General features: G+C 45.7%; 2 protein-coding genes across 13 annotated transcripts in view; one reads left to right on the top strand and one right to left on the bottom strand.

Annotated features, from left to right (window-relative positions):
• On the top strand, positions 1–18,490 carry LOC117592262 (RING finger protein nhl-1). Of its 12 annotated transcripts, XM_034285912.1 has the most exons (14): positions 6–298; positions 1,831–1,945; positions 5,201–5,347; positions 6,153–6,288; positions 7,783–7,925; positions 7,987–9,303; positions 10,644–10,658; positions 11,594–12,294; positions 14,829–15,110; positions 15,855–16,616; positions 17,168–17,327; positions 17,642–17,782; positions 17,965–18,041; positions 18,114–18,490. In XM_034285912.1, exons 3-14 carry the CDS (start codon positions 5,213–5,215, stop codon positions 18,325–18,327), a joined length of 4,083 nt encoding a protein of 1,360 aa, XP_034141803.1. In that variant the 5' UTR covers positions 6–298; positions 1,831–1,945; positions 5,201–5,212; the 3' UTR covers positions 18,328–18,490. The 12 variants fall into 12 exon arrangements, with proteins under 12 accessions (XP_034141810.1, XP_034141811.1, XP_034141801.1 ...); XM_034285910.1 differs by lacking the exon at positions 10,644–10,658 and having other exon boundaries at positions 5–298; positions 5,204–5,347; positions 11,540–12,294; XM_034285908.1 differs by lacking the exon at positions 10,644–10,658 and having other exon boundaries at positions 5–298; positions 11,540–12,294.
• LOC117592266 (5-hydroxytryptamine receptor 2B) overlaps positions 16,775–27,961 on the bottom strand; it is a 23,765-nt gene continuing 12,578 nt past the window's right edge. The window contains exons 9-10 of the mRNA XM_034285924.1: positions 19,822–19,824; positions 16,775–16,786 (exon numbers count right to left, since the gene is read on the bottom strand). The gene's annotated coding sequence lies outside the window, so the exon portion shown is untranslated. The remainder of the gene's footprint in view (positions 16,787–19,821; positions 19,825–27,961) is intronic.

The following is a 27,961-nucleotide window of genomic DNA, read 5'->3' as shown; positions in this document are numbered from 1 at the left end:
ACGTGGACGTGGACGTGAACGAACCGATACGCCGATAATATAGATATAAATTTATATATACCCCAATTCGATACAGCTCTATATATACTACATAGATATATATACATAAATATCGAAGACATATATGTGGAGGGAGAGCTGGTGTCTGGTCTTAAAGAAAGTTCCTAATCGAAGTGCGAGTGTCTTTTTTGCTAGTCAAAAATCGTTTGCAAAGTGAAAGGAGTGAGTGCCGCTGAGGCATGCGAATCAATTTGCGAAAGTTACTAGAAACATCCACAGATTGCAGTGCAAAAATCAAGTGAGTGTGGGAAGCAGCATTCAGGTGTGATTCCTGAGGCCCCAAACCATTTATGGAGCAGCATTTCAATGAACGTTTGCTGCTGATTATGTAAAAAACGAGTGCCAAAAAGAGAGTGAAAACCAAAGAGGAATGAGACAGAGACAGAGACAGAGAGAGAGAGAGAGTCAGAGAGTGTGTGTGTGTGTGCGTGTGTGTGAACGAAAGACAGCCGTGAAAATGTCACCTGGCATTCGCCCACATGCGTGAGAGGCTGTCACAATTATTTTCATAATTTTCAACACTATCTAGAAGTTTATTAGGTTCGACAACACATATAATGTATAAAGATCGGCCCACACATAGGCAGCAAGCGGCAGCACATTGCTCATACGCCGCGTTGTTGCCTTATTTATAGTTCGATTCAATCAGAGACATTTTCAGAGCTTTTTCTGTGTCTATTTTGCGCTGGCTGTTTGCTGTTTTGTGTTTGTTTCTCTCTCTGTCCCTCTTATCTTTGCTTGTCTTGTTTTGCTTTTCTTCTGTTGCGATTTTCCCGCACAACATTCTCCCTTTTGTTTTTCACATTTTTCATTTTCGCCCCTTTTTTTTTTTGATTTGTTTTCAGTATATTTTTACGTGCAGCAAGCAAACTGCCTGCCTGCCTGCCTGCCCATTGCATTTCATTTCTCTCGTTCCGAGTGGTAAGAAAAAAAACAAATGGAAAATGGAAAATGGAAAATATTTATGCATCGTTTGTCTCCCGGTGTGTACGTATTTTCCCTGTTAGCCAAAAAGCAGGCAACGCTTTTTGTGTGTGTTTTCTTGGCCAGTGTGACCATTCCACGCGCTTCCTTCATTCCACTTTCGCTCTCTTTCTCTCTGAAGTTCAAGGTCGCTGCTGCCCGGCTTCCGGTGCAACTTTCCGATTAAATTGACATAGAAACAAAGAGAATTCAATTGTTCTTTGGACACTGCTCAGAGCAACTCGCTTGCATTAAATAATTGCTGAGAAATTCATGTGTTTGACCCCTCATTGACACATTGTTGTGCCACAGTGTCCTCCTGTTCATATTTCCCTTAGTTGAACGCCGCTGCTTGAGGCTTAATTAATTTTATCTGTGGCAGCGCAACAGCTGCCCCAATGCTGATTGGTCGTTTGTGTGCATTAACCTGGGACATGTTGCAAGGTGCAGTCCGGGCAGTGCGCTTATCTCTCACAGTGCACAATGCTTTGAGCACATTCACAACTTCATTCGTTGACAGCTCTCTGTGGTGGCTGCTGCTGTGGCCGCTTCGCTTTGTGGCAATGTAATTAAGTTGGCATCAAACTGTGGCACAGGTGAGCTATGCTCGGTCTCTGTATTGAATAAAGGATTGACCAAATGCCGCTGATCATTCAGCGTCGTTTCCTGTTCAAGTTCTCCGTCGATTAATCATCAAATTTGGCACTGTCAATCGCTTTAATTTGCTTCCACTTACTCTCTCTATTTTTTGGCACTCTTCTCACTCTCACTCTTACTCACTCTCTGTTTTTGTCTTTCTTTTGGCAGGCAGCAGAGCTAACAGCCAAAGAGCAGGGCCCCGCCCAAGGGCGCCTCGGATACCTTTAGCCGGAAGCCGAAACCCCTTTCGGAGCAAAAGAAAAGCAGCAAAAGAGCACAAAATGTAAGTAATATTTGTGTGCTCATTGGAGTTTAGTTTTCACTTCGTGAAATTTTATCTTAGTGTGCACTGTCTGCTCCGGCTATTTATATCTTTGGAAACCCCCCCAATGCAGTCTGCAGTCACTGCATGCCGGGTTGGCGCTCATCTATTTTTAGGCAAACATTTCCACTCCCAAAAGGGAGACTGCCAGCGGGAGTCGTGACAAAAGTCTCGACCTTGAGCTGCAGCAGCAACAATTGTGCCCCAAAGTAGCTGCTTTTTTCGGCGTAAAGTGAAAACTTTGCAATTGGCCAGCTCGTGGGATTAGTGCGTGGAATGCCGAGAGGCGAATGCCGCTTCTCTCCGACCCAATGCTCGCTCCAATTTTCAATGAAGTTTATTTTTAGGGCGCTGTTACAGCGAGATACAGACGCAAATAGCAGCCATGGGATAAATGAAACAAAAAATGCCGGCGTGTGGCCACATTAATACACACTCAAACAAATTCAATTGATGACGTCAACTGGCGTTGGTGTCTGTCTGTACACAGATTAGGATACATTTAGCAGCAAATTGAAAAGAGAACTTTAGCTGCAACTTCCAACAGCTCCTAATGGGAGCTACATATGCGTAGATACACACACGAAGGCAGGCCAAGACTGCTGCCAAGAATATCTGTGTGCATATATATTTTCGATGTATATTTTTGCGTTGCTCTGACGATCGCGCATTTTGTTTTGCTTTTCTCGCTCGCTCTCGTTTAGGGATACATACAGCGAGGGAGAGAGAGAGAGAGAGAGCGAGCGAGTGAGAGAAGATTTGTATATATTTAAAATGTTATAGACTCTGGCTCTTGTTGTGCTTGCTTGGCCATTTTCACTTGCCTTCAGTCGCTTTTTACATTTCCAATTGAATTCTACAAAGGCGCGTGGCGGCCCGAGAAAAAAAATCAAATAAAAAAAATAGAAAAATATTAAATAAAAACTTAAATTAAATTTGTATGTGTGCGCGTGTACGTAGACATATTTATTATCGAAAGTAAAGCAAATATAATTCACACAAACTTAATCAAAAGTGCCCCCGAAACCGGCAACGAGAGTTTGCCCGCGACTGAGTTTGCCATAACAAAAAAAAAAAAAAGAAAAAGATAAACCAATTGCATTTTATGATTGCCTTCGAGCAGACGCAGACGCAGACGCAGCAGCAGCAGCAGCTACCAGCAAGTTTTCCCATTCTCTATTGGTGAGTTTTTTTTGTGGGCGCTTTTTGGCTGGACTTTCGCTGCGGTTTGGTTAGTGTGTGACCCAAATTTCAACGACTTTCATTTCAATTTATTTGTGTTGATTTCAATGTTCAATGCTGCTGATGATGGCTCTCTGTCTGTCCACTGCCTGTCACTTGAGTTTGACCCATTTCGGTGTATCTGTCTCTGTCCCTGTCTCTGTTTTTGTTTTTGTTAGCCATGCCAATTGGTTGAGGGTCAAGTGTTTTGCCGCATTTCCGTTTCCTGTGCGCCGTTTAATGCTCTTCACATAGCTCGACGCTTAATTTTAACCCACACTCAAGGCTAATGAATGAATATCTCTTGTGTGTCGCCATCAATCTCTCGCCAATAGTGAAAACAAAGCAAAGCCCCTGCCCACAGTTTAAAACTATTCGTTTTTCATTTATTCAGTGCGGTTAGCCGCCGTCATCCTTACGCTTCATTTGCTGCGAATTAAAAGCATTTCAGTTTTGTATGGAATTCAATCAGATATTTTGCACACTTGTACGGGCACGGGCATACACGGAGCGAGTCCTTGCCGCTTTTTCAATGGCCAAATGACCTGCTACGGATTCCCTTCATAGCTGTGGCAACCACCCAAAAATGTAACTAAAAGCAGGAGTGTGCAGCGGAAAGAGTGCTGCGCTGCTCTGCTCTGCTCTGCTCTGCTCTCTATTCAGTTTAATCCTTTCAACGGCCATTCACAAATGCAATTGCTAAATTAGTTTCGCCACACACACACACACACACACAGCCCCACGCCATCCTGCCAGACTCCAGCCACTATTCAGGACCAGCTCTAGTGTACGCACAATTTGAGCGAGCGACAAAATTTCTATTCAATTTGATTTTAAGCGTATTTTCCAGTTAATTGCACAGCTTTCGCATATGTCAGATATGCATGGATGTGGATGTTTTTCTATAAGTTTCGGGTTCATACATTGTGAACTTTTGGCCGCATTAAATTGATGCTTTAAATATCTGCATGGGCCCCGAAAACATGCAACAATAATGGCCAACAGTCGCTCGACAATTAGCGGCGGCTGCCATGGACATGAGCACACGACACACGCGAGTAAATGGAAAAGGAGATGCTTCCATAATAATACCCGTATCAGGCCACACACCACACACGCACACATATGTATTCACACACACACACGTATATTTACGAGCAGGAAGTGCGCACTGGTTTGGTACCGCGACGCGTATACGCGATGCATATCGCGAAATCGCATTTTTATTTATACAATATACGAATATACGGACATATACGCTGTCGTTCATAAGAAATGTGTGTCATTTTTATTATTAAAAACTCAACGCAGGCAATATTGCCCCTATTTTTAATATGAGCAGCAATTGCCGCGGCCTGCAGGCGTTACAAGAAAGTGCATTTAAGAGCTTGAAGAAGGCAAATTGGTTGCTTCTGTCAGATTTGTGGCCTACACTAAAAGGCACTAAAATGCATATAAAATATAGCCAAATATCACTGTAACTGTGTGCAGCTTGCATGGAATGATTTAAGGCTGCAGACTGTAAGCAGCTGGGAAACATGGAAAATCCGTAGCCATGGCAATGAGTTCGCTGCGGGCAGGTCACAAAGTCACAGCTAAAATATCTTGTTAATAAACTTGTCGGAGCCGCTTTTAATGAAGCACAACCCCATAAGCAGATTTGTGGCTTAGTGTATTTTGGCAGAGCCAAATGAAGCTTCTCCTTTCCATTTTCAGTGGGCGACTTACGGCAACGAAATGGTCAATTTATTGTATGACTCTTCGGATTCTTTTTTGTTGCCTGTACTTTGGAGCTGGAGCTTACCGACTGACAGCTGGTGGGACTGCCTGTCTCCCTGCCTGTCTTGTGATGAGCTTAAGCAGGGGTTGCACTGCTGTCCTCAATGTGAATTTATAATGATATGAATATCAAATTGACAGCAGCCTCTTTGTGGTATTCTAATCGAATCAAGGACTAATGATTCTTTCGCTGTCGTTTTTCCTTTGCCCTTCCAGCAGTGAGCAGCCATGGAGCAATTTGAGCAGCTGTTGACGTGCTGCGTCTGCCTGGACAGGTATCGCATACCGAAGCTGCTGCCATGTCAGCACTCCTTCTGCATGGAGCCCTGCATGGAGGGACTGGTGGACTATGTGAGACGACAGGTAAGCGCACATTATCAACATTAGCATTAATCATCATTCAAATGGGTAGATGCGTGTGTGTGTGTGTGTGGCATGTATCTGTGGCAATTTGGTTAATGCCTGCCACCGACGTCACCGCTTAACTACAAGAATCTCATGAGCAAAAATCAGATGAAACTGGGAAATGAAAAGCGCCCAACAAGACGCCCCCGAATATGTTTTTTTTTTTTTTTTTTTTTTTGAGGCGCATTTGCGTAGATCTCGCGTTGAAAAATTATACAGAAAGCAACGAAATTATTTGTATGCAGATATGTATGCAAATATGTAGATGTATATGTATACGTATAGCTCGTACATACAGCTAGCTAGCTGCCGTGTACTGCGCTACTTATAGTCTTATAGCCTCTGTCTGCGTGTATTTATAAATGCTGCTTTTTTTTTTTGGCTCGCAGCCAGCGCCACGCAAATAATTGGTAAGCAGTTTCATTGTGTTGGCCCTACTCGGTATAAATATACATGTACATATACATCTACATCTACAACTACATCTACACGTACACATACATAGAGAGAGAGACAGGGGGCCACAGAGCTGCACTAACTGTCATGTAAATTGGAAAAGCCGCAAAGAGAGATTGATTTTTGTGGTTTACGCAAAGGCTGACAGGAGATGAAGATGAAAACGCACTCAAGATGCCTTCACAAGCTGCAAAAGAAAATGTGTGAAAGGTTTTTAAAGTTGCGAACAGCTTTAAGCAGTCAGTAAAGGACAGAGATTGCCAGTTTGATGTGCTAAAACCCAACAATATTCGCGAATATTTTCTAGGTAAAGTGCCCAGAATGTCGTGCCGAACATCGCATACCCTACAATGGCGTGCAGGCATTTCCGACGAACGTCACGCTGCAGCGTTTCCTGGAGCTTCATATCGAAATCACTGGAGAGCTTCCCGATCCGACATCAGGTAAGCCAAAAATGTAATTTCATGTTGCTAGTTCTTGGAAAAGAGTTGGAAAAATAGAGAGGAAAAACCAGCTGAAGGGCTTTCGGCATTTCCCCGCCCGTTATTTAATAACTAAAAGGCTAAATTCCAAAGTGCAATTTTGCTCTGTTCGAGCGAAAATATTTGTATGCAATAAAACTGAATCCTTTGAGTGCAGAAATCAGAAAATCAGAAAATCAGAAAATCAGAAATCGGAAAATCAGTAATTAGAAATCAGCAAAACGGAGAAGCGGAATACATGGAATGTTATTAATAAAAATTAAATAAAAATACTGCCCTGTAATCGGGTTTTGTAACTTTAATTAAATTCCAATGATGGCAAGGCAACAAAAGAAATCGAAAAGCAATAAATTGGGCAACAAATGCCATTCGCCATTATGGTTTTTTCCAATTAAAAAGCCAAACGGACGGACAACTGACAGCAATTAAAACTAAGCAAAAGCCAAAATTGTTTTGATTTTGTTTGAGCAATTTGCATTTTGCGAATCACAAAGTGCTGTCAGCATGACTATCAGTGGCAAGTGGAGAAAGGTCTGATAGTTGTTGAATTGCTTCAAATATGCAAATGGATTGCCAACTTCTCAACTGCAATCAGCAGCAAGCAAGTACGAGGATGAGCGCCAGAGTTAATAAGGCAAAGACAAAGACAAACATTTTGGTTCGTTTTTTTTTTTGTGTCCTGACTATGCAAATGTGTGGAAATCCCTTTGACTTTTTTTGGAGCATCTCGTTTTCGTGTTATGGATACGACAACGAGCACGACTTGCATGTGGAACTTTGTGTAGATTCACTTTTCCATATGATTGCACAGGAAAATGCAGAAAGCCAACTATTGGCAGCCAGGCAGCTCCCTCTCTCTACCCACCCGGTGTCCCAAGTTATTGCCAAGAGCTGGCAAATCTTTTGCGGAGTGTGCTGAGTGGAGTGTACATCATCAGGCATTTGCCAATGCCAGCAATTGATGCAGAAAAAGTTTACGCTGTCGATGCCTCAGCAATGTTGGCATTGTTGCCGCACCCTGAGTGCGGCTCGTTATTTGCATTGGCAACCGAGGACTGTCTTGCCAAAGGATGTGCCGGAGAAAGGGAAGCTGCTCCATACCCTTGCTCAAATGACAATGTGGACATGCTCACATAACTTTTCCTTGCTGCTGCATTGCTGGCAGTTACTTCTACAGCAAATTGTCTCTCTCCTCTTTGGGTAGTGTATGGCAGTCGCTTAGGTTGCACTTGCAGTTGCAGTTGCAGTTGCAGTTGATTTCTTGCTCTCGAAATCACATTAGTAGTCGTCTGTCAAGTCTTTACTTTGTTGCCAAGAGTGCAAATTGATGAGCTCCACACAGGCAGAAAGTCATTTGGGGGGGGGGGGGGGGTCTGTCATTTGTATTTTTGGGACTGAAACGGGCAGCCACATGGGCAGAGCCTGATTAATAATTGCCTCTTTCTCTGTTCACAGGTCAGATCATGGAACGTTGTGGCGTCTGTTCGGAGAAGGCCTATCTGTCGCATTGTGCGCACTGCGAGAAAAAGATTTGCGAGGACTGCAAGAGCGCCCACATGGACATACTGCGACGTGAGATAACGCGCTTCAACTCACAGGTGAGTGGCCCACTACATCTCCAATTTGGCTCCTGCTCAAGCCATTGCATGTCTGATCCAGATCCGTCGCAGCTTGCATCGACTGCAGGACTCTCTGGCCATCATTGAGAAGAATACGATGAGCCTGCAAACGAACGCCATCAGCGTGACGGAGGAGATTGACGAGATCTATCAGCGCATCACGAAGGCCATCAAGGATCGCTCGGACCAGCTGAAGGGCGAAATCGATCGTTATCTGGCCGTGGAGCTGCGCAATCTCACAACGCTCAAGGAGAATCTCGATCTGGAGATCACGAACATCGGCAGCAACTGTGACATTGTCGACAAGTACATGAACGAGACGGTCGAGTGGGACGACTGCGAGCTGATGGACACCAAGGAGATCTTCCTGAAGACCGTCGAGTTCCTGCGGCACTTTGAGTACGAGAACAACGACTACAGTCGTCGCGTGCGATTCCTCGTCTCCATTGATCCCAATCAGCTGGTGATGAACTTGGCCACCTTCGGGGACCTCAACATTGCGCCACACTCGACGCCGGGCGGCTCGGTGAGCAGCTCCCATCTGGCACCGCCCAGCGGCCTGCAGCCCGGCCTGATGCGCTCCAAGAGCGACCATCGGCTGGCCACGCAGTTCCGGCAGCAGGAGGAGCGCGGTGGCTACAACGACGAGCCCGTGCTCGGCGGCAGGAAGTTCGGGGAGCGGCCACAGCGCAGTGCCACCACCGCCAACAGCGATCGCTATGGCGAGGGTAGCCGCTACGGCCGCTCGGACTATGACTACGAGAACGATTACGAGAATGAGTCCACTGGGGGACGGACGGGCAAGTCCTCCCGCTTCCGATCACGCTTTGTGCGCTCACACCAGAACGACGACTCGGACACGGAACAGCAGCAGCAGCAGCGCCAGCAGGAGCTTAAGGAGCGCAAGGAGCGCGTCCTCGACAGCGAGGATGTGTCGCGCGGTCAGCTGAGCGGCATCATTCGCCTGAGCGACTGCTCCCGCGTCGTGCAGCGCCTCGCCGACATTGGCAAGGAGAAGAAGTCCGACAAGAAGTCGGATGCCGCCTGTGCGGCTCAGGCAGCCGTTCAGGCCGCCATCCAGAACCAAAAGGCGGCCATGCAGCGCCAACAGCAGAAGCAATCGGCAGCTGCCGCAGACGAGGATGAGCTGGCACGTCAGAAGCGTAAGAGTGTGACTGCTGGAGCCGCGGGAGCGGCCACCTCGAGCAGTGAGGCTGTTCCGGAGCAGCGACCCACCAGCGAGCGGCTGGCGAGCCTCAAGACGACACGCGGCGGCGAGGATAGCGATGGCAGCGGCTCCAATCAGGCGGCGGCATCATCTCCAGTGCGTACAGCGACAGCAGCGACGCGAGCCGAGGTAAGTGTGAATGAGGCAAATACAGAAGAAGAAGGCGTGGCCAGTGGCAGTGACAGCGAGGCAGAGGAAGAGCCAGGCAATGAGGCAGAGGCAGTAGTAGTAGGAGGGGCGGAGGACGAGTCCGAGGAGGATTCTTCGGAGTACGAGGAAGTAACAGTCACCGAGAGCAGCGACGAAGCGGAGTCTGTGCCCCAGCTGGGGCAGGTGCCCGAGATCAATGTCCTGCCGCCACAGGGCGAGCTTTCCAACAAAGACCACGAAAGTGCAGCAGTGATTAGCAGTCAGCCCGAACAAGAGCAGACAGAGATAGCAGCAGAGCAGAAGAGTGAGGAAGAGGACTCGGATGAGTACACCGAAGAGGAGATAGAAGTGACCGATGACGAGGAGGAGGAGGAGGAGGAGGATGAGGGAGATACATGAGAAAACATTTGATAGATCGTCTCGCTCGCTGTCACTGTTCTCCGGCCCAGTATTTTCCCTGTTTGCACAACAACCACCCAAAACCCCAAAAGAAAATATTAAAGTCTTAATTGCGTATACGCCATGTGTGCTTCGTTCTTTATTTGTGCCCCAATCGTTCACACTTCCCCCTGCGCTCCCGTAAGTGTGTTTGTCGCATCGCTCGAAGCGAGACAGAAAGAGAGAGAGCAAAACTTAACCGTCAACTGTTACCGTTACTCTTACTGTTAATCTTACCAATATTTCCCTTTTAACCAAACACACATTTTCCATGAATTGTTTACCCGCCCCACCCTCTTTTTCTGTTAATTATTTTCTTGTTTTTTGTTTGATTTTTGGTTCAAGTGTATTTGATTTATTTTATTTTATTTGTGCTGTTTATTTACTTAATTGTTTTCCCACTTTTCGTTGTATTTCTTTACTCATTTTTCGTTGTATTCGTGTCCTCATTTTATTGTCTCTCATTTAATGCTGTTTTGGGTCACACACTTTGCCTGAAAAGTTCCAATGAAAATTCTAAAAGTTGCGACCCAAAAACCTCTCGCGGACATCAGGACACGTCCATTGTACAATATTGTAGCAGACATTCATAATTATACATAGCATCTACATACGAGTATGTACATGTGTATGTAGAAATATATATTTGTATATTTTTTATGTTAGTAGATTAACAATCCTTTTTAGCTTAACGTTAGTTAGCGACGGACAATGGCAAACGTTTACAAACAAAATAAAAATAACGAAAATCAATTTACAAACAATTTTCTTTTTGGCAAATACTTTTTTTCACAACTCTCTCGCGCGCACTCTTTGTCCATCACTCTCTCTCTCTAGCTGTCTCACTCTTTCATTTTGTTTTTCTTTTCTTTTTCTGCAAGTGGTCACGCGATGTGGTAGTGATGTTTATTTGCTTAAATCTTACTAAATATATTTGGTTATTGCTGTCGAAATGAATAAACCACAGAGGCCAAATCAACCAAAACAGATCTCCGCTCTCTCTCTCTCTCTCTCTCTGTGTGTCTGTCTCTTGCTCTGAATATTTATTCATTGTTTCGTTCATTTTGTAATATTTTTTTGTGCTGTGCCGTTGTTTTCTGCAATTTCTGATGTCCGCTGTAAATATTTCTGTTGTTCATGTATTTCCATATCATTTCTTCTATTCTCCCGCATCCACATTTACCATTCATTCACACATTGTTGCGTCCCCCCCCCCGCCCTCGGAAAAACGCCCACAAAATGACAACCCTGAGTTGGGGTTCAATGGCGAATATTTCACAATCATGCGACTGTCAGCGATGCGGCTGCTTCCGTCAGTTTAACAATGTTTCCAGCTCTCTATTGTACCCAATACATATGTACACACATACACACATATGCATGAGTGTGTGCTGGTGTGCTGGTGTGAGCGCGTTAAAGGGGGAACAGACAGCCATATGCACAGTAGCTGCATATTTGTCTGGTTTTTGGCATTTTACCGAAGGATATTGGGTGGGTGCAAAATCGGAAAAGGTTGTTCGATCAATTACGAAAACATCAAAGAGAAATGACAAACTATCGAGAATGATGAGTGAACTATTGCTAGACGTTGTATGTGGGACAAAAGTCATGAGAATTCCCATCACAGTCCTGCCTGAGGCGCATCCTGTCACCTGCACTTGTCCATCAACTTCATCAACTCTCTCCCTCCCTATCGCTCTCTCTCTCTCTCTTTATTACTGCATCTGCATTCGTTTCGTTGCTTGCCGCCCTTTCCCCTTTCCTTCTCGACTAACAGACAGCCAGCGCCACAGACTCTGATGCAAATCCCACTCCTCCTACCACCCAACAGTCGAAGCCGCCCGTCTCCGCGCAAGTGGCGGCCGTGAAGAAGACCCAGCGTTCGGGCAGCTCGGACAGCAGCGCCTCCACCGAAAGCTCGGCCAGCTCGGGAGCGGCAGCGGCGGCAGCAGCAGTGGCAGCGGCAGCGACTCCCAGCAGCAGTCAGCACAAGGCGCCCAGCACGGCGCGGCATTCGAGTGCACGGGATTCGGTGGCCAGCAGCGCTGTGCCGGAGAAGAAGCCCTTCGTTAGCCGCTTCCTGCCGCAGCACAGCAATCCGCCGAGTGCCTCCAACGGAACGTCCGACAAGAAGAAGGCCGAGTCCAGCTCGAGCAGCGAGGAGGAGACCAGCTCAGAGTCCGAGTCCGAGTCGGAGCCGGAGACGAAGCCCAAGGCGAGCACCAGCAGCACTGCCACTGCCAGCAAGTCCACGCCCAGCAGCGCCTCCAGCTCGACAACGGCGGCGACCAGCGCCGGCAGCAGCTCCACCAGCGGCAGCTCGTACCGCGATCGCCTGGAAGCCAGACGGGCTTCCCGAGACGACACCGCCCTAGCGTCGCGCAGCAGCTATGCCACGCCCTCGAGCAGCGGCTATGGCAGCGCTGGCAGCAGCAGCACCGCCCGCACACGCACCGTGCCCGCGCCCCATCATGCCTCAGAGAGCGAGGATCGTTATGGCAGCAGCAGCACTGGCACTGGCACTGGCAGCAGGTATTTCCTTAACGTTGGGCTCCGATGGCCGAAGTTCCGTCACATTTTGTAGTTTCTATAACCGAAAACTAATTTGCATGGCTAACGAGAAAACACACAAACAGATGCAAAGATAAACGCAACACAGATACAAAGATACATATTACATAAATACATACATAAATACATAATATTTATGTAACGGATGCACATGCATGGCTTGTGTGTGTGTGTCAAGTATTTGCTGTTAATATTCCATTCGGTAATTTGTTTTTTAATCGTTTTTTTGTTGTTTTGGTGGGTCCAACACTAATTGAATTACACGTCAAACGTTGCAGCGCAATTAATTTTCATAATTTCAATTAAAATAAGATACAGTAAACATACATACATATTTACATATTTACATAATCTATGCATAAACAGTTTGGCTTTAATGGGAAATGCATATTGGATTTCGTTTCCCCAGAAGTGTCCCCCTTGTTGTCTTTGCCTGCCTTTTAATGTGTGCTTTCTTCGACTCTCTTTTTGTATGTTTTTTTTGGTGCTCTCGCCGCTGCAGCTTTGTACATTTGCTCCGTGCTGTCGTTAACATGGTTATGGCCATTTTGTTGCTCCTGCGCCTTGTGTGGCGTTTAGTAATTGTCAAGTTCATAACCTTTACATAAGCAAAAGAAGCGAAATACAAACCCCAGTTAGGTACTCTCTACACACAGCACTCTATCACTCTCTCTCTGTGTTGATCTTTGCAGTGCACTGCCCTTTAGCATACCGTACATAAGCAGACCCAACCGGGCGCGCTACCGAAAGCGCCTTGCCGATGTCTAGCCAGACACGCACACACACACACAGACAGACATAACGTATACATTTACATATGTGAATATGTGAATATGTCTATTCAGTTCATAGTTCAATTATTTGTTAAACATTAACGACAAATGAGTTTCGGCCCCCGACTAACCAAATCAAACCTTACCAACCTCCGTAACCCTTTGCTTTAGTGCTAAGTTTATTGATTAAATATTTAAATGTTACAAACGAAAAGTGCAGGATTCCTTTTTAATGGCAGATTGTCGGGTACTAGAAGAACTCTCTGCTGCTGCTGCTGCTGCTGCTGCTGCTGCTGCTGTTGATGATGATGATGTTGCCTGCCAAAGAGCCACTCAAAGGGCTGGAAATTAACTTTACTTTCGCCGTTTTGTCTGTGTGTCGCCCTTTGTAGGTCTGTTGGTCTGTCCATCTGTCAATACCCTTTTCAAAGGGATCAATGTGGGCCCACTCAATGCCTGAATGCCTTTGCGCTTGGGCGCGACACAAAACTTCTTTAATTTTACTTTTGCACGACAACAAATATTGAATCCTTTCGAGGCACACCCCCTAGACCGTGTCCCAGAGCCGGCAACAAATCTTGCGTAATGTAATTACAACGCTCACAGCCCAACCATTCATGCCTACACCCCATTCAGAATCTACTTTCACCTCACCACACCTCAATGGCACAATACTAATTGGTATCTGCTTTCAGTCTCATCCTTCATCATTCCTCTGATGTCTTTGCCTCCCTCAGTTCCATATACAGTTCAGGGGCAGCACTCGTATTTACCAATGCTATTTGTCTGATATATTTTGAGATTTGCTCTGACTGCATATATTTGAGTTTTTAATGAGAAGCGGAGGCTGAGGTCCGAGACTATCTCCCCTCTCTTCTTTTTATAGTTTTCTCTGCAAGCTTGTGGGAGTGTCTGTTAGAGTTCTACAGGGAGTAGCAGCTAATGATCGTTGCGATGCCTTCGATTGCACACATAACACTTAAGCTTCGCTTTTTTTCCCTCTCTTTGCTTCTGCTGCTGCCTGCATTAACATTTTTCCATATCTTTGTTGCTGTTTCTATTAATTGTACTCACCTTAGCATTTAAGCGTTCAATTTATGTGTTTTCACGTGTACTAAGTAAGTTTTTTCTTGTCGGAGTAAACATACTTGTCGTAGCTGTTGTAGTTGTTGCCTTGCCTACTCCTTTAAGTACCACTTAACCCACCCAAGCCAACCACACGAATCCATGAGCCACCCCTGAGACGCCATAATTTCTTGTACTTAACCAAAACTTTTCGCCAAACTACCTTCGTGCAAGTTTCGATAATGTGAAATGTGAATTTAATTAGAAACTTTTGCTGCCGAGTGCCTGTTGCCCTGCCTCTTTTTTTTGCGTCCACTCTGTGTATTTTAATTGAATTTTGTTGCCTAATAAATGAGACACAGACACAGACACAGAGACACAGAGACACATGCACACCGTGAAGGACTTAAGCTAGTTAAAAGTTAGTTAATTAAGCGGTTCGCGGGATTTGTGCCACGGCGAACGGGTATTGGGGGTTGGCATGGGATTAGAGGAGTTGCAAGGCACAGACGAAATACAAATTCACAACAAAAAGACACAACAACAACAACAAAAACACAGATACAAAAGCAAAAATAAGAAAGGAAATAATATGCAAACTCAAACCCAAACCAAACCAAAAACCAAACCAAAAACCGTACCGAATCAACATTTTTGCAGCTACACAAGCCGCTTTCTAAACAAGAGCAAGAGCAGCGCCATTGTAACGCAACCCTCGCTATCCACGCCCACCGCCTCCTTCGACGAGGACGCCAACGGCACGGGCGACGACTCGGACAGTCGCTATGGAACGGGCCGCTCCCGCTATCTGGCCATGAAGGAGCGCCGCACACGGCTGGCGCGCAGTCGCTCCTCGCATCAGTTTGGCAACGAGGATGAAGATCTGGATGAGCCGGTATCCCCCACAACGGTCTCGCCATCCGCTTACTTGGCTTCAAGGTGCGCACACCAACAACAACAAAAAATATAATCAAAGCAAATCCGAAAACAAAATATGAAAGAAAATTTCACAGAAAAAGTTTTCAGAACTCCCAAAAATTATGTAAATAGGTGGAAATTGCAGCAATCAGTTGTACATACGTATCTCTCTCTATATACATATACATATACATATTAGACATATTTACGTACATATTGCCCAATATGTCGTTCGCGCTGAGCGCTTTCATTGTGCGTGTGCTGTCCCCCCGCAGGAATCGTTTTATACAATTTTAATTTAATTTTTGATTTATTTGATTTTTATTTCGAGTTGAGTTCCTGTTCGTGCCACGTCCGAATTTTCGTTCTCGTTACTGTTGCACACTAATTCAACATTTTTGGATCATTTATTTATCTTCTTTTGGATTTAATTTCTCTTTTTTTTTCACGTAACTTTTTGTTTTGTTTTTTGATTGGTAAGAAAGAAGAGAAAGAAACAAAATTAACCGAAAATTAACTGGAAAATTCACACAACAAACAACAACAATTTCCCCCTCTTCGCTGTCTCTATTTCACTTTTGTACATAAGCAAACAGCCACCAGCACCACCAGCAGCACTTCTCATGCAGTTCCACGCCGTAGAACAGCCTCAAGCCTCATTCAAATCAGCCATAGAACTTCCTCCACCTTTCTTAGCCACCCCATCTGAAGACTCCTTCTGAGCCCAGACACTGCGGTTCACTAATCAAATTGTTGGCCTTGCAGATACAGCGGCTATGGCAGCAGTGATCTGTCCCGGAGCCGTTCCTCGCATGCGCTGAAGTCGCGCGATAATTCGCCCATCACCGATCGCAGTGCGGGCAGCTCGCGTGCTGGGGCGCTGGGCAGCAGCTCCACGGACAACAAAGATGGAGAGGCACTGAGCTCGTGGGCGCGCTACCTGAAGAACAAGTATGGCAGCAAGAGCAGCAAGGACACGCCCAGTGGCAGTGCCGGCAGCGCACGCGACTCGCATGCCGCCAGCTCAACGGCGGCATCGTCTTCGCATGCGCACGGCACTGGCAGCAGCGGCAGTGGTCGCAGCACGGCCAGCGAGGTGTCGCGACGCCTCAGCTTGGGCTTGCCACTGAGGCAGGCCAACGAGCTGGCCTCCTCCGACGACGATGGGTCAAAAAACGGGCTAGGCTCCCCTACGTCCCCTACGGTAGCAGCAGCAGTGGCAGCAGCCGGTATAACCGGAGTGGCAGGTACTATCCCTAAGCAGGTGTATCTGCGCAAGCGCCAGCAGCTGTTCCAGTTGGGGGGCCGGGGGAGCGAGCCCGGATCCTTTACGTGGCCGCGCGGCCTAGCCGTCGGTCCCGACAACAGCATCGTCGTTGCGGACTCCAGCAACCATCGTGTCCAGGTCTTCGACTCCAATGGCATCTTCGTCAAGGAGTTTGGAGAGTATGGCAGCGGCGAGGGAGAATTCGATTGTCTGGCCGGTGTGGCCGTCAATCGAATCGGCCAATACATCATTGCCGATAGGTAAGTTGGTCAGCGTCTGCTCTTTTGGTCATTCTGCAGTTTAATTAAGTCGAAACAAAGGCCCAATGATTAATACTCGGACCTAGGACCCCGCCTCTAATTGGCACGGCTAAGCGCATAATAGCCGCGTTAATGAGAAACATGTGCCATGGGCTCCTGCTCCTCCCTCCCTGCCACTGCCACATACTCGCATTATGGGTAACTCCCAATCTAGATAGCAATTCCAGCTCTAGCCTCCTCCATCTGCTGCTGTCATTGTTTGACGCAAAATCTCGTTAAGCACAGTGGGAGAGGGTAGAGGTGGGGGGGCTGTGGCACGGCCAGCTCATTGTGCGAGTCAACTTTGATTTTGCACGTTAAGCGGCTTAGACCTAAGCCTCGACACTGAACAGCCCGAGCCACACGGCATGCGAGGAGCTCCGCCTCCGTATAATGATATCTCTCTCGAGATTGAGCGAGGGCCTCCTTTTTTGGTGCGCATTTAACAAGGAGAATGGTGGCCCATTTGGTAGCACTCCGGCCATTAATCCATCTCTTTACTCTGTTCCCAGATACAATCATCGCATACAGGTGCTCGATCCGCAGGGAAGGTTCCTGCGAGCTTTTGGTTCGCAGGGCACCGCAGATGGCAAATTCAATTATCCCTGGGGAGTGACAACCGATGCACTCGGCTTCATTTACGTGTGCGATAAGGAGAACCACAGAGTGCAGGTGAGTCTACGGACGGGACCCTCTTTTAACTCGATTTGTATGCAAATATTTATATTCCTCTGGCTGTGGTCGAGAGGCTCCGCTCGGCCTTGCCCAATTTGTCACACTTGAGCTGCTGCACACACACGGCTCTGGTACAATTTTCATGAGCTTAACTGGAATGTACTTTTGTGTACTTTTTGCTGGCTCATGTCCGGGGTACTGCTCCTTGGTGCGGTCCTCTTGTGCCCTCTTTCCATTTCAATTTGCCAACTTTTATCGAATACTCATACTCTCCTCACATTCGCATTCGCATTCGGATTCGCATTCGTCAGGTTTTCCAATCCGATGGTTCCTTCGTTGGCAAATTTGGTTCCTGCGGCCGTGGCGAAGGACAACTTGAGCATCCGCATTATATAGCCGTATCGAATACGAATCGTGTGATTGTTTCCGATTCGAATAACCACAGGATCCAGGTAAGCCAAACACCCCTCGTAGCCCTCCTCCACCGGCCGCACAACCAACTTCATGGCTGTCTGGCCATGTGAACAATTTTAATTAAAATATGCTCCCAATTGCAAATGCAATTGAGATTCATTCGAATTTATTTGACCTGTTTTCTCCTCCATCTTCGGTGCCTCTTGCGGCTGTGCCACAGATTTTTGATGTTAACGGCAAGGTTCTGTCCACGGTGGGCGGCGAGGGCTCTGACGATGGTCAGTTCAAGTTTCCACGGTGAGTAAATCGAATTACAATTTTTAATTGACAAAGTGTCAACTTTGGTTATGTGTTCTTCTTCCTCCGCAGCGGTGTGGCGGTGGACGACCAGGGCTATATATTTGTGGCCGATTCGGGCAATAATCGCATACAGATCTTCAATCCGGATGGCAGCTTCCTGAAGACCTTCGGCTCCTGGGGCTCCGGCGATTCGGAGTTCAAAGGACTGGAGGGCGTCGCCATCATGTCCAATGGCAACATCTTGGTCTGCGATCGCGAGAATCATCGTGTTCAAGTCTTCTAATCAGTCACAACACGTGGCCCCTCTTTGATTTTGTTTTGTTTAAGTTTCTCAATTAATTTATGATTTATTAATATTTCCTTCGAGTGCCAAATAATTTAATGCCTTTATTTCTATTCATAGAAATGTTGTCAATTAACTATAAAGCAAAAAGTAAACAACAAAATCGAAATACTTTCTGTTAAATTAGTGCAAAAAAGAGCAAAAAACATTTGAATAAAAAATGCGAAAACTCGTCAGAGTTTGAGTGAAAAGAGCCTCGCATTTTCCTTGCTCAACTTTCCCAGTCCCAGTGCTGTCCTTTCATTTGGGGCAGGCAGGCACCCAGCCGACTGTTTATTACTGCATTCAAGTATTGCCTAATTGAGATTTATCTGCGTGCAGCCCAACAATTTGTGAGTTTGCTGCTGCCGCCCCTGCCCCTGCCCCTAGTGGGGTCCCCAGTGCGGCCCCGGGCACTTTATTAAATTAAGATGTTCTTTGCCAGCAAATTGGAAACTTTTTTGGGAAGCTTTTTCGCATAAACTATTTGCCACCCGCGCTCACAACTCGCAACTTGCAACTTCACAGCTGTGTGAGAGGCGTCGTGTGTTCCAGCAACTGTGGCAGCTACTGTTACAGGATTTATATGTTGCCGCATAAATTTGTTTGCTGGCAAATGTTTCGCATATGTGTACATACACACATTTGTACAACTGAAATGTGCGGACGCTAAAAAAAAAACCTAAGAGAGAAAGGAGAAGCTCCTACAAGACCACTCGCTGATGTGTTAATACACTCTAAGTAGTAGAAAATATATATTTAAGTTTGGTTTTCACTTGATTCCTGTCTTAGCTGATGTACCCCATTCTGAGACATCCATTCTCCCCATTCGCACTTTGCTCATACAAATGACGCAAAATGTTGCCAGTGTAAGTGAGTTTTATGTGATTAAAATGCATGTGAGTTGCCGTGCGGCTGTGTGTCTGCGTGTACGAAAGAGTGTGGGACTCGTTTGAGCTGCCATGAAAGTTTATGGCTTACTTACTGTATCCACCCCTAATCTCCGCATACCCACACCTTCATGCTGATGCCCTGAATCAGCTTGTTCCATCCATCCATCCAGCCCAGCCCAGCCCAGCCCAGCCACCCGCCAGTTTGCATAATAAAATTCTTTGATTTGCAACAATGTGCAATTAACCTTTGATTGACTAGAACTAATTTTGTTTGAGCCCAGAATGGATAACAATCTACCCCGCAACCGAGAGCAAATTACCTTTGTAATGCGACAGTTTTGCCTTTCAATTAGCGGTAAATTGATGCGGTAAGGAATTGCAACGATTTAAACAGTTTTACGCTTCATTGCAACACGAATTTGAAATATTTAAACACGACTGACAATGTGTGTGTGTGCAAGAATGCGTGCGTTGTGTGTGCTTTGCATACAGAATTTAAGGCATTGCAAAAGGCGGCTTGGCAAAAGTGAGTGAAGTGATTAGGAACTACAGAAAAGAAGACCAACTAGAAGGGACGTGTGAGACGCTTCTTACGCGTCACAACTTTTATACGCGGTACTCAGTACAAGATCTGTACCTTAGTGGTGTTTTGTCAAATTTTACATTTTTTCTTCATCTGTCCTCTACATCTACAACACTTCTCACACACACACGATCCTTTAGCTAGCCCGCACACTGCGCGAAGCAGAGTGTGAATAAGAAAATGTGGAAAAAACAACAATACTGTGGGACGGGGTTGGTTTAGCCACTGCAAATCAATTTCTTCATTGTGGCTATGATAATGATCCAATCGGATCCCAAATCGGGGATTTTCATATAATTTGAATTCAAGCCAGCACTTCTTTCGCATCTTCTTTATCCCCCCCCCCCCCCCCTCCACCAAAACATTTTTCTGACAATTAGTCAAATGCGAAGGAGAATGTACCAACAATGTGAAATCACCCTACATTGACTTAGTCGGCTTGCACCGAATTCCAGGGACGGAAGGTCAAACTGCTCTACAGAATAAATGTGCATTCGATTTGCAAGTAGGAGAGCGAGTCAAAAGCCACCAACACTAAGAATCCAATTGTCTTTCCTATTCACTCATACAAGGCAAAGAGAACGACAGAGCTCAGTCTCGCAATGTTTCGCCGTTACGTTGCTCTCTAGCTCTCACAAGAAAACCAAAGAGAACCATAAAGAAAAAAAAACATAAAAACAACGGCGCATATTGATTGTTTATTTAAAATAAATCATAAATTTAACTCCCTTTAAATCGATTTTCCGATTTGATTTGTATTCATGCCCGCACTCCAGCAGCTCAATATTTTCTTATTCTTTCTCCTCTTCACTTCCTCATTAGCTAAATGTAAAGAGAGCGAACATTCCATTTCTCTGCACGGCAAATCCCATGTAAATTGTTCGAAAAACGTACATATGTAGATTCACCCTACACTGATCTGGTCGTCTAGCACAAAATCCCAGAGAGCAGTATGCCCAAAGGCACGTCACAATCCATGTGCATTAGATTTGAGAGTAGGGGAGCGCGGCCTAAGCCACCAACACCTACGCAGTTTACCTCTTTTGCATCTTCCTCACCCTTATTACAGTAGTTAAAAATTTGTCAGCGCGTTCGGTCCGGTACGGATTCGGTCCGCGAAAAATCGGAAAAATCGGGTAAAATCGGGAAAATTCGGGTAAATAAAAGGGAAAAAGTATCGGAGTAATGTGCATATACAGCAATAAGTGTATGTTAGTAAAGTGTAGTGAAATGGTTGAGCATTTAAACGGCAAAATGGGCAAAGCAAGGCTACAAGCAGATCGTCGATGGAAATATGCGGCAATATGTGAAAGTGAAGTGAGTGTTAGTGAAGTGAAATAAAATGTGATGCAATGGTTGAACATTTAGTGGACAAAAAATGCGAGATCATTTGCGAAATATGCGATAATATGTGAAAGTGAAGTGTGTGTTAGTGAAGTGCAGTGAAATATGGTGAAATGGTTGAGCATTTAATGGATAAAAGCAGATCGGCGTTGGAAATATGCGGCAATATGTGAAAGTGAAGTGTTAAAAGTCTATTATTTTTCGTACAAATGTATGTACGTACGTTCTAAATTTGCACCAAGGGCTTGCAATGTGTGTGTGTGTGAAAATGTGCCAGAAAAGGCGCGAAGTTGTCCCCTCCCTTTACAGTGCAATCATATAAAAGAAAGAAAAAGAAATAAGAAGAGGCGCAAAAAGCAAAGAGCGAGTGTCAGCGCTCTCATTTCAAGTGTCCCCTAAGAGGGTGAGGCAACCCAATTCGTACTAGTCAGACTCTCTCTCGTTGAGTGTGTGCATACGAACTTCTGTCCCAATGCCTCACCCTAAATTAATGTGCCCAAAATCTGTGCTCTTATTAAAATCTCTCGCTCGATCCCGTTACATTTGTTTCGTTTCGTCGTTTCGTCGTGCGGGTTACGTATGCATGTGCGTGAAGAGGACAATAAATGCTTCACGACACATGCGAAAAGAAGAAGCGCAATGAGGAAGAGAAGAACGTAAAAGGCAAGTGGAAATTTGTGTTTTATGTTTGCTTTACAGTTTATACTTTTTTTCGCAAATGCTCGTATATTTTTCTCTGTGACGATCATTTTTTTCCTTTATTTATTTTGTTTTGGTTTATTACCGTACCCTACGGCTTTAGACTCTCGAAACGAACCAACAACAATTCTCCTTACACTTGCACCTCTCGACAAGTGAGTGTGGGTGCGCGCAAAGGCAGTTTTTAATTAACGTGTTTAAATTGGCTTTCATCCTCCCATTCCCTGGCTCTCTTTGCATCATTTTATACCCGTTACTCGAAGAGTAAACAGGGTATATTGTATTTGTGCACAAAGTGGATGTGTGTAAAGCACAGAAGGTAACGTTTCCGATCTCATAGAGTATATGTATATGTTCTTGATCAGAATCAATAGCCGAGTCTGTCTGTCCGTAGGATCATTCTTATAGCCAGAATGAAGAAATTAATTTTCAGTGGCTAAACCCACCCCGTCCAGCAGCTTTTGTTTTTTTTCACATTCTCTCATTCACACTCTGCTTCTGCTGTATGCGGCCTCTGCCTCCGCCGAGACTCTGCAGTGTGTGGCTTTGGGGAAGGGGGCGAGCTAAAGGAGCGTGTTGGCGTTTTATATGCAAATATATAAAGTATATATTTATATTCTTGATCAGCTGTCCGCCTGTTCTGATGAGCATCTGGCAGCTGGGAAATAGCTACAAGTAGCAACATATTTCCCCACCTCATTCCCTTGACGCGGGCCTGCGCGAAAGTCAATTTTTATGAGTTCATTTTTATTTCCCATATTTGCATGTGTCACGTGCATGCAACAGAAATTTACAAATTTCATTTAAATTAACTACACTTTGGAGGGGGGCTGGCAGTGGGATCTCGCTTAATTGGAACACGTTTGCCATCAAGCTATTGCTGCCAGCTATTTTATGACAGCCAAATGGCAGGTCCCGTAAAGAATTTCAAGCTGGCGGAGGAGAACGAGCCGCTCCGCTGCCGCTGTGCAACAGAAAACAGGGAAAGTTTCAAGAGTCGGCGGGCAAAATGAGAGCGAGGACCTGAAACTCTGCAACTTTCGGCAAATCCTAATCATTTCACTATCGCTGCGTGAAGTTTTGAGAAAGGGCAATCAAAAAGCTGTTACTTTTGATGTTCATTTCGCCGCGTTTGATTTTCATGTGTTTTGCACTTCCACCGCGACAGCACTTGACCATGGCTCGCCCGTAGCCGTTTTGTTTGTGCCACCCAAAAGGGAAATCAATCCACTGGACCACACAATCTCAACGTGCCAGGGACCAGAACAACTGGCTACAAAACTAGGGGCCGCTTCGTCTGTGCAGCTGCCACTGCCACTGCCACCGGCAGCGTCTCTCCTTTTGCGCTGAATCAGACGCCGCAGTGCATTTTTTATGGGCATTCGATTTTGTTCGCTTGTTTCTGAGCTTTTTATGAGCTGGTAAAAGTTTATGTTGCCCCCTTCCGTTCCCATTACCCTTCTTCTGTATGTGTTTACGCTTTAAATGAAAGTTGTATAAAAGTGAAATTTGTTCAAGTGCTGGGCAGCACAGAGCCTGGATGGCTTGTGGCTTCTGGCATGGGGAATGGGGAATGGGCATGGGAAGGCCGTCGCTTTTGTTTTCGTTTGGCAGAATGGTTTTTGCTTTTGGCTCACTTTTCAGTGCCAAAATAGTTGCAGACTTATTGTAAATGGAATGGGAAATGGATTTCTGTAGCTGGACACATCAAAAGTGCTGAATCGGAATACGGATAAATTGGCAGACTGGCGAGCCTCAGAGTGTCGCAGATATGGCAGAGAACTTGCCCAACAAGTCTAAAAGCAACACAAGTGGACTAAAAGGCTTCAACCATGGAATCATTTATTTATTAAGTGTTTAAGTGATTTTTTTCTCCATTAGTTGGTTCTCCATTGCTCGTTACATTTAATGGCCATAGCGTGGACAAATGAAAGCCGACAAATAGTTTTGTTTATTTAAGAAATGTATAATTCTGTATCCTTGATGCGACTGCTGTTGAGGCATCAGCAATCACTTGAGGATATGACCCAGTTATGACCTGTCAAACGCAGGCCGTATCCCTATTTTCGCTTCCCATTCAGACACTTGCCGCTTGAGCTCGGCCCCTTTCAAGGGCATTGCAGGCTTCGGTGCACCCGCAATAGTCTTGTCTTCGTTGAATTTCTCAAAACATTTTCATTGTTGTTTTCCCCGCTGCCGGTCGCAGCTGCTTTCGGGTGTTGGCCAAAATGAAAAACCCTTTTCGCTTATTACTTTTATTTTTAGTTTCGTTTTTATTTCTCATTTTGTCACGAAAAAAGCGGTGGAGGGTCAGGGCGTAATTCAGCATTTAGTTTTGGGTTTGCCGTGGGTTGGAAGCAACAGCTGGTCACCTTTTCGGCAGTTAAGTGTAAAAAAAAATGCCTAATGATTTCGACAGCCCGCGTACGAGACCCAGGGCTCCACCACACTTTTCGCCTCGGCCAAAAGTTTCCAAATAAATAAGTTCTCGAATTTCAGTGGAGTGGAAGGCGAAGGGGAAGTGAAGTGAAGTGACGGAGGGCCAAGGGCCACTCAGTTTCAATCAAAAATTACACGGCAAACAGAAAAAGTCAATTTCGATTCGAGCCAAAAAGATTTCTCTATTTCTAATATGCCACACACTCGTACGAACCCACTTGTAGTGCGGAGTGCCTGTGTCCTGTGTGTGTGTGCGGGCTGCCTTGGGTCTTAACCTTTTGTGCCAGGTGCTCCTCGAAGTTCTCATCCTATTTCCGGTTGCCCGTTACCCCTTGTATCCTCTACTCGTCTGGGACACACACACACACACACACATACAACAACTGCCACTTTCCACTTCCCGATGCTGACTGCACTTGGTGGTACATTTAATACCACTTGAGTGACTTTTTATGGCCACCATGGCCAGCGAGGCAGCCATGTATGTGAGAATGTCAGAGTGTCTGTGTATTTGTGTATGGATATGTGCATGCTTGTATGCGTGTGAGTGCTACACTAGAATTTTGGGCCTGGAATTTGGACTTAGCCTTGCCATTTGTCTGCCGTTTGTTAGTTTTTTTTTCTCCCCTTTGCTCCATCCTGTGCGCATCAGTAATCTTCTTTTTGTTGTATCCTATGTAGCTTTTTGTGTGTTTTTTAGCAACGTGTCAGACATTTTTATATGCATCCAGCAGCAACGTAAAGTTTTCACTTTTATTATTTCCATTTTGGTTCTGGCTTTGTTTTCCTATGAAGAGAATGGGAGAGTCGGTGGCAGCAGCCAGCAGCCAGCAGCTGTGATGCATTTGAATACATATTTTAATAAATAAAATGGTCAGCTCAAGTCCTCTGGCCACAGCTGCTGCAATTTGTCGAGCGACTGCTTCCCCAGGGCCACCCCACCGAGTGACGTTTGCAGGGGGCAGACACTCGCAGCCAATGTGCGAGAAACAAGAGCAGAATTCGTATGGGCCAAGCTAATAGGGAATTAAATTGAAAGGCCTCTGACTAATCACGCAACATTTGGCTGCTCAAAGGTGACTGTAAGAGGGAAGATAGCCAAAGCCCTGGCCTAACTACCAGAAAACGGAGCCAGCGGCACTGCAGCACCGACAACTGAAACTCAGCTCTGGGGGGGGGGGAGGCGGAAACCTGTGTAAATAGCACTGCAACAGATAAAGAGGAGGCATCCACCCCACACACATAGCTGCAGCAGTTTTCGGATAAAGTTGGGAAAAATGGGTGGATGGCTGTTGCACAGAGCAGCACATTGTGAAGTAATTTTTAGTTTGCGTAAATCAAAGTAAGAGCATTAAATGGATCTGCGCCTGGGTGGAGACTTTTAAATCAGTTTCTTCGCTAAGGGAAATATTCATAATAACCAAGGATTGCTGTTGAATACATGACAGAGTTTTCAATGGTATTATTTAAAGGCTTTCAAATAGCTGCAAAATGACTGCCAACTAACATGAGTTCCGCTCTAATCTGTTAGTTGATTTCTTCCCTTTTCTGCTTCAGTTATATAAGAAGCAACTTCCATCGTTTGCGATTGCAGTTACACAATCTGTGAACATGGCCCTGGCCGTGTTTTCAGTGCTTTTCATTAAGTAATTAAATTGTTTATAACCCGCCCAAAACTGGGCCAAAGTCCTAACAACGATATCGATGGCTAACATATGTGTGTGTGTGTGAGTGTGTGTAACCTATATCATGATTTTGGCATTTGCCAAAGGTCAATGTCTCAGCAGCAGCTGCTTGGCTTTTGTTGACGAATTAACATTTATCATGCGCCACGTGAAGTCCATTTATCACACGACCGATTCCGACTCCGTCTCCGTCTCCGTCTTCAACTACGACTACGACTTCTACTATGATTCTGATTCCCAATACCCTGATACCGTTCCCCTGTTGCTGCACAAAAACAAAGGCTCGTGCAAATCAGCAGAGGGAATCGCATTGATATTTATTCCCATTTTCGGGGTCCAGCGATTCATCAAAGCGACAGCCAGCAGCACCACTCCTCACGCGCTGGGCATGTTTCTGCCTTTAGTTATGTTAATAAAAACAGACCGACAGGAAGGGCAAAACAACAGGAGGAGAGATGGGTGCCATCTCTGACCTTGACAATGGTCGTTTGTCTGGAAGGAATACCAAACGAATTTGCCCATTTTCATGGGTTCATTCCGAGTATTTGATTTATATTTAAATGGCCACGGAGGTCGGCCCGTGTTCATAACTCTTTGTATCGACACCACCGCATCCGTTGCCGCCATTTATCATAGAGCTCTTCGTTGGTGTTAAATTGAAATTCCCCATTGTGTCCTGTCGCCTCGTTCTGGCGGGGCTAAGCTGAGTTCTCTGAACTGTTCTTCTTATGCTCGAGACTCAAGTCTCTGAAGCCTCTCTGTGGTCATGGCGCCGGAGCTAAGTTAAAAGGCACTTTAACCGAAGACAAATCCGCTTGGTTTTGCATCAGTCGATGGCGGCAGGAAGTTCATTTTGTTCTCGGCCACAGATGGGTCACAGAACAGCCTGTGGTTCTGTTTAACAATTAAAATAGGCTGCGAACTCTTGTCAATATTTCTATTATGATAATACAACCTCAGACATAATTTATGGTTATGGTAGAACACACTTTGATAGCTGCCAGGACTGGCACCTAGTCCCTTGTTCGCCTGTTTTTTGCCTTGCCTGCCTCTTGGCATGTATTACAAATTTATAGCCAACTTTGGCACGAGAGACGGTGGCCGTTGGGTTGGGTTAACGTTTAGCTTTCTGCCTTCTACCCTGCTGGAGGCGCGCTGCCAACAATTTGTATGCAAAGTAAGGTATTATCGTGAGAGCATGCAATTTGAGGGCGTGGCTGGGCGACTAGCAATCTGGGGTGGGCTAAAAGTGTGCAGTGGCAGTGGCAGTGGACATGGCAGCAAAACAGAAACAGAATCAGCGAGACGGCAACAGCAGCAACAGCAACAGCAACAGCAACAGGGGCTGGAATATGTAATGTAAGTGGCGTGCAACAATTGGAGCAGGCATTATTTCAGCTTTTGTTACTTTGTTTTGGCCATTTAGCGATTAGACGCACGACAGCGATTGAAACTGCCACACGTACTCGTACTCCTCGTCCTGCCAGTGGAGTTGGAGTTGGAGTTCGAGTTGGAGCTAAAGTCAAAGTGTCTGTGGGTTGTGGCAGGCCAGCAGCAACTGGCACTTGAGGTGAGGTCAGTGCCTGGGGTCAGTTCCGGTTCATGTTGCCAGTCCTGTTGCATGTTTCGAGCTGAAAATTGATATTAAATGCTCTGGCATAAAAACATCAAAAGGACTTGGGCCGTAACTTCGAACCGCTCCGTTTACCTGCATTAATGAGGGCATTTTATAAGCCGGATCGCAGGTTGGATGGATGAATGGGAGCCCTGTGGTGTGCATTGGTGTGGTGTGGCTTTGATATATGCACTGCCATTTGTTAGGCCTTCTGATTGTGCAAGAAATGTGCCCTGGCCTGGCACCGACCTGGTCGGGATCGGTCCAAGCATTGCAAATTAATTTTGGGCTTTTGCGTCTATTTGTTTTGCCTTTACCCAGGAGGGCGGTGGGGGGG

Source organism: Drosophila guanche, unplaced genomic scaffold (genome assembly GCF_900245975.1).
Source record: "Drosophila guanche unplaced genomic scaffold, DGUA_6, whole genome shotgun sequence".
Lineage (NCBI taxonomy): Eukaryota > Metazoa > Arthropoda > Insecta > Diptera > Drosophilidae > Drosophila > Drosophila guanche.
The sequence above is the reverse complement of the archived record's forward strand: the minus strand, read 5'-3'. Positions and strand labels throughout refer to the sequence as shown.

Bases quoted from the DNA above. Each gene is read 5' to 3' on its own strand.
- LOC117592262 (XM_034285910.1), top strand. From the start codon at position 5,213: ATGGAGCAATTTGAGCAGCTGTTGACGTGCTGCGTCTGCCTGGACAGG. The intron at 5,348-6,152 runs GTAAGCGCACAT...AATATTTTCTAG, and splicing joins TGGACTATGTGAGACGACAG to GTAAAGTGCCCAGAATGTCG. The intron at 18,042-18,113 runs GTGAGTAAATCG...CTTCCTCCGCAG, and splicing joins GGTCAGTTCAAGTTTCCACG to CGGTGTGGCGGTGGACGACC.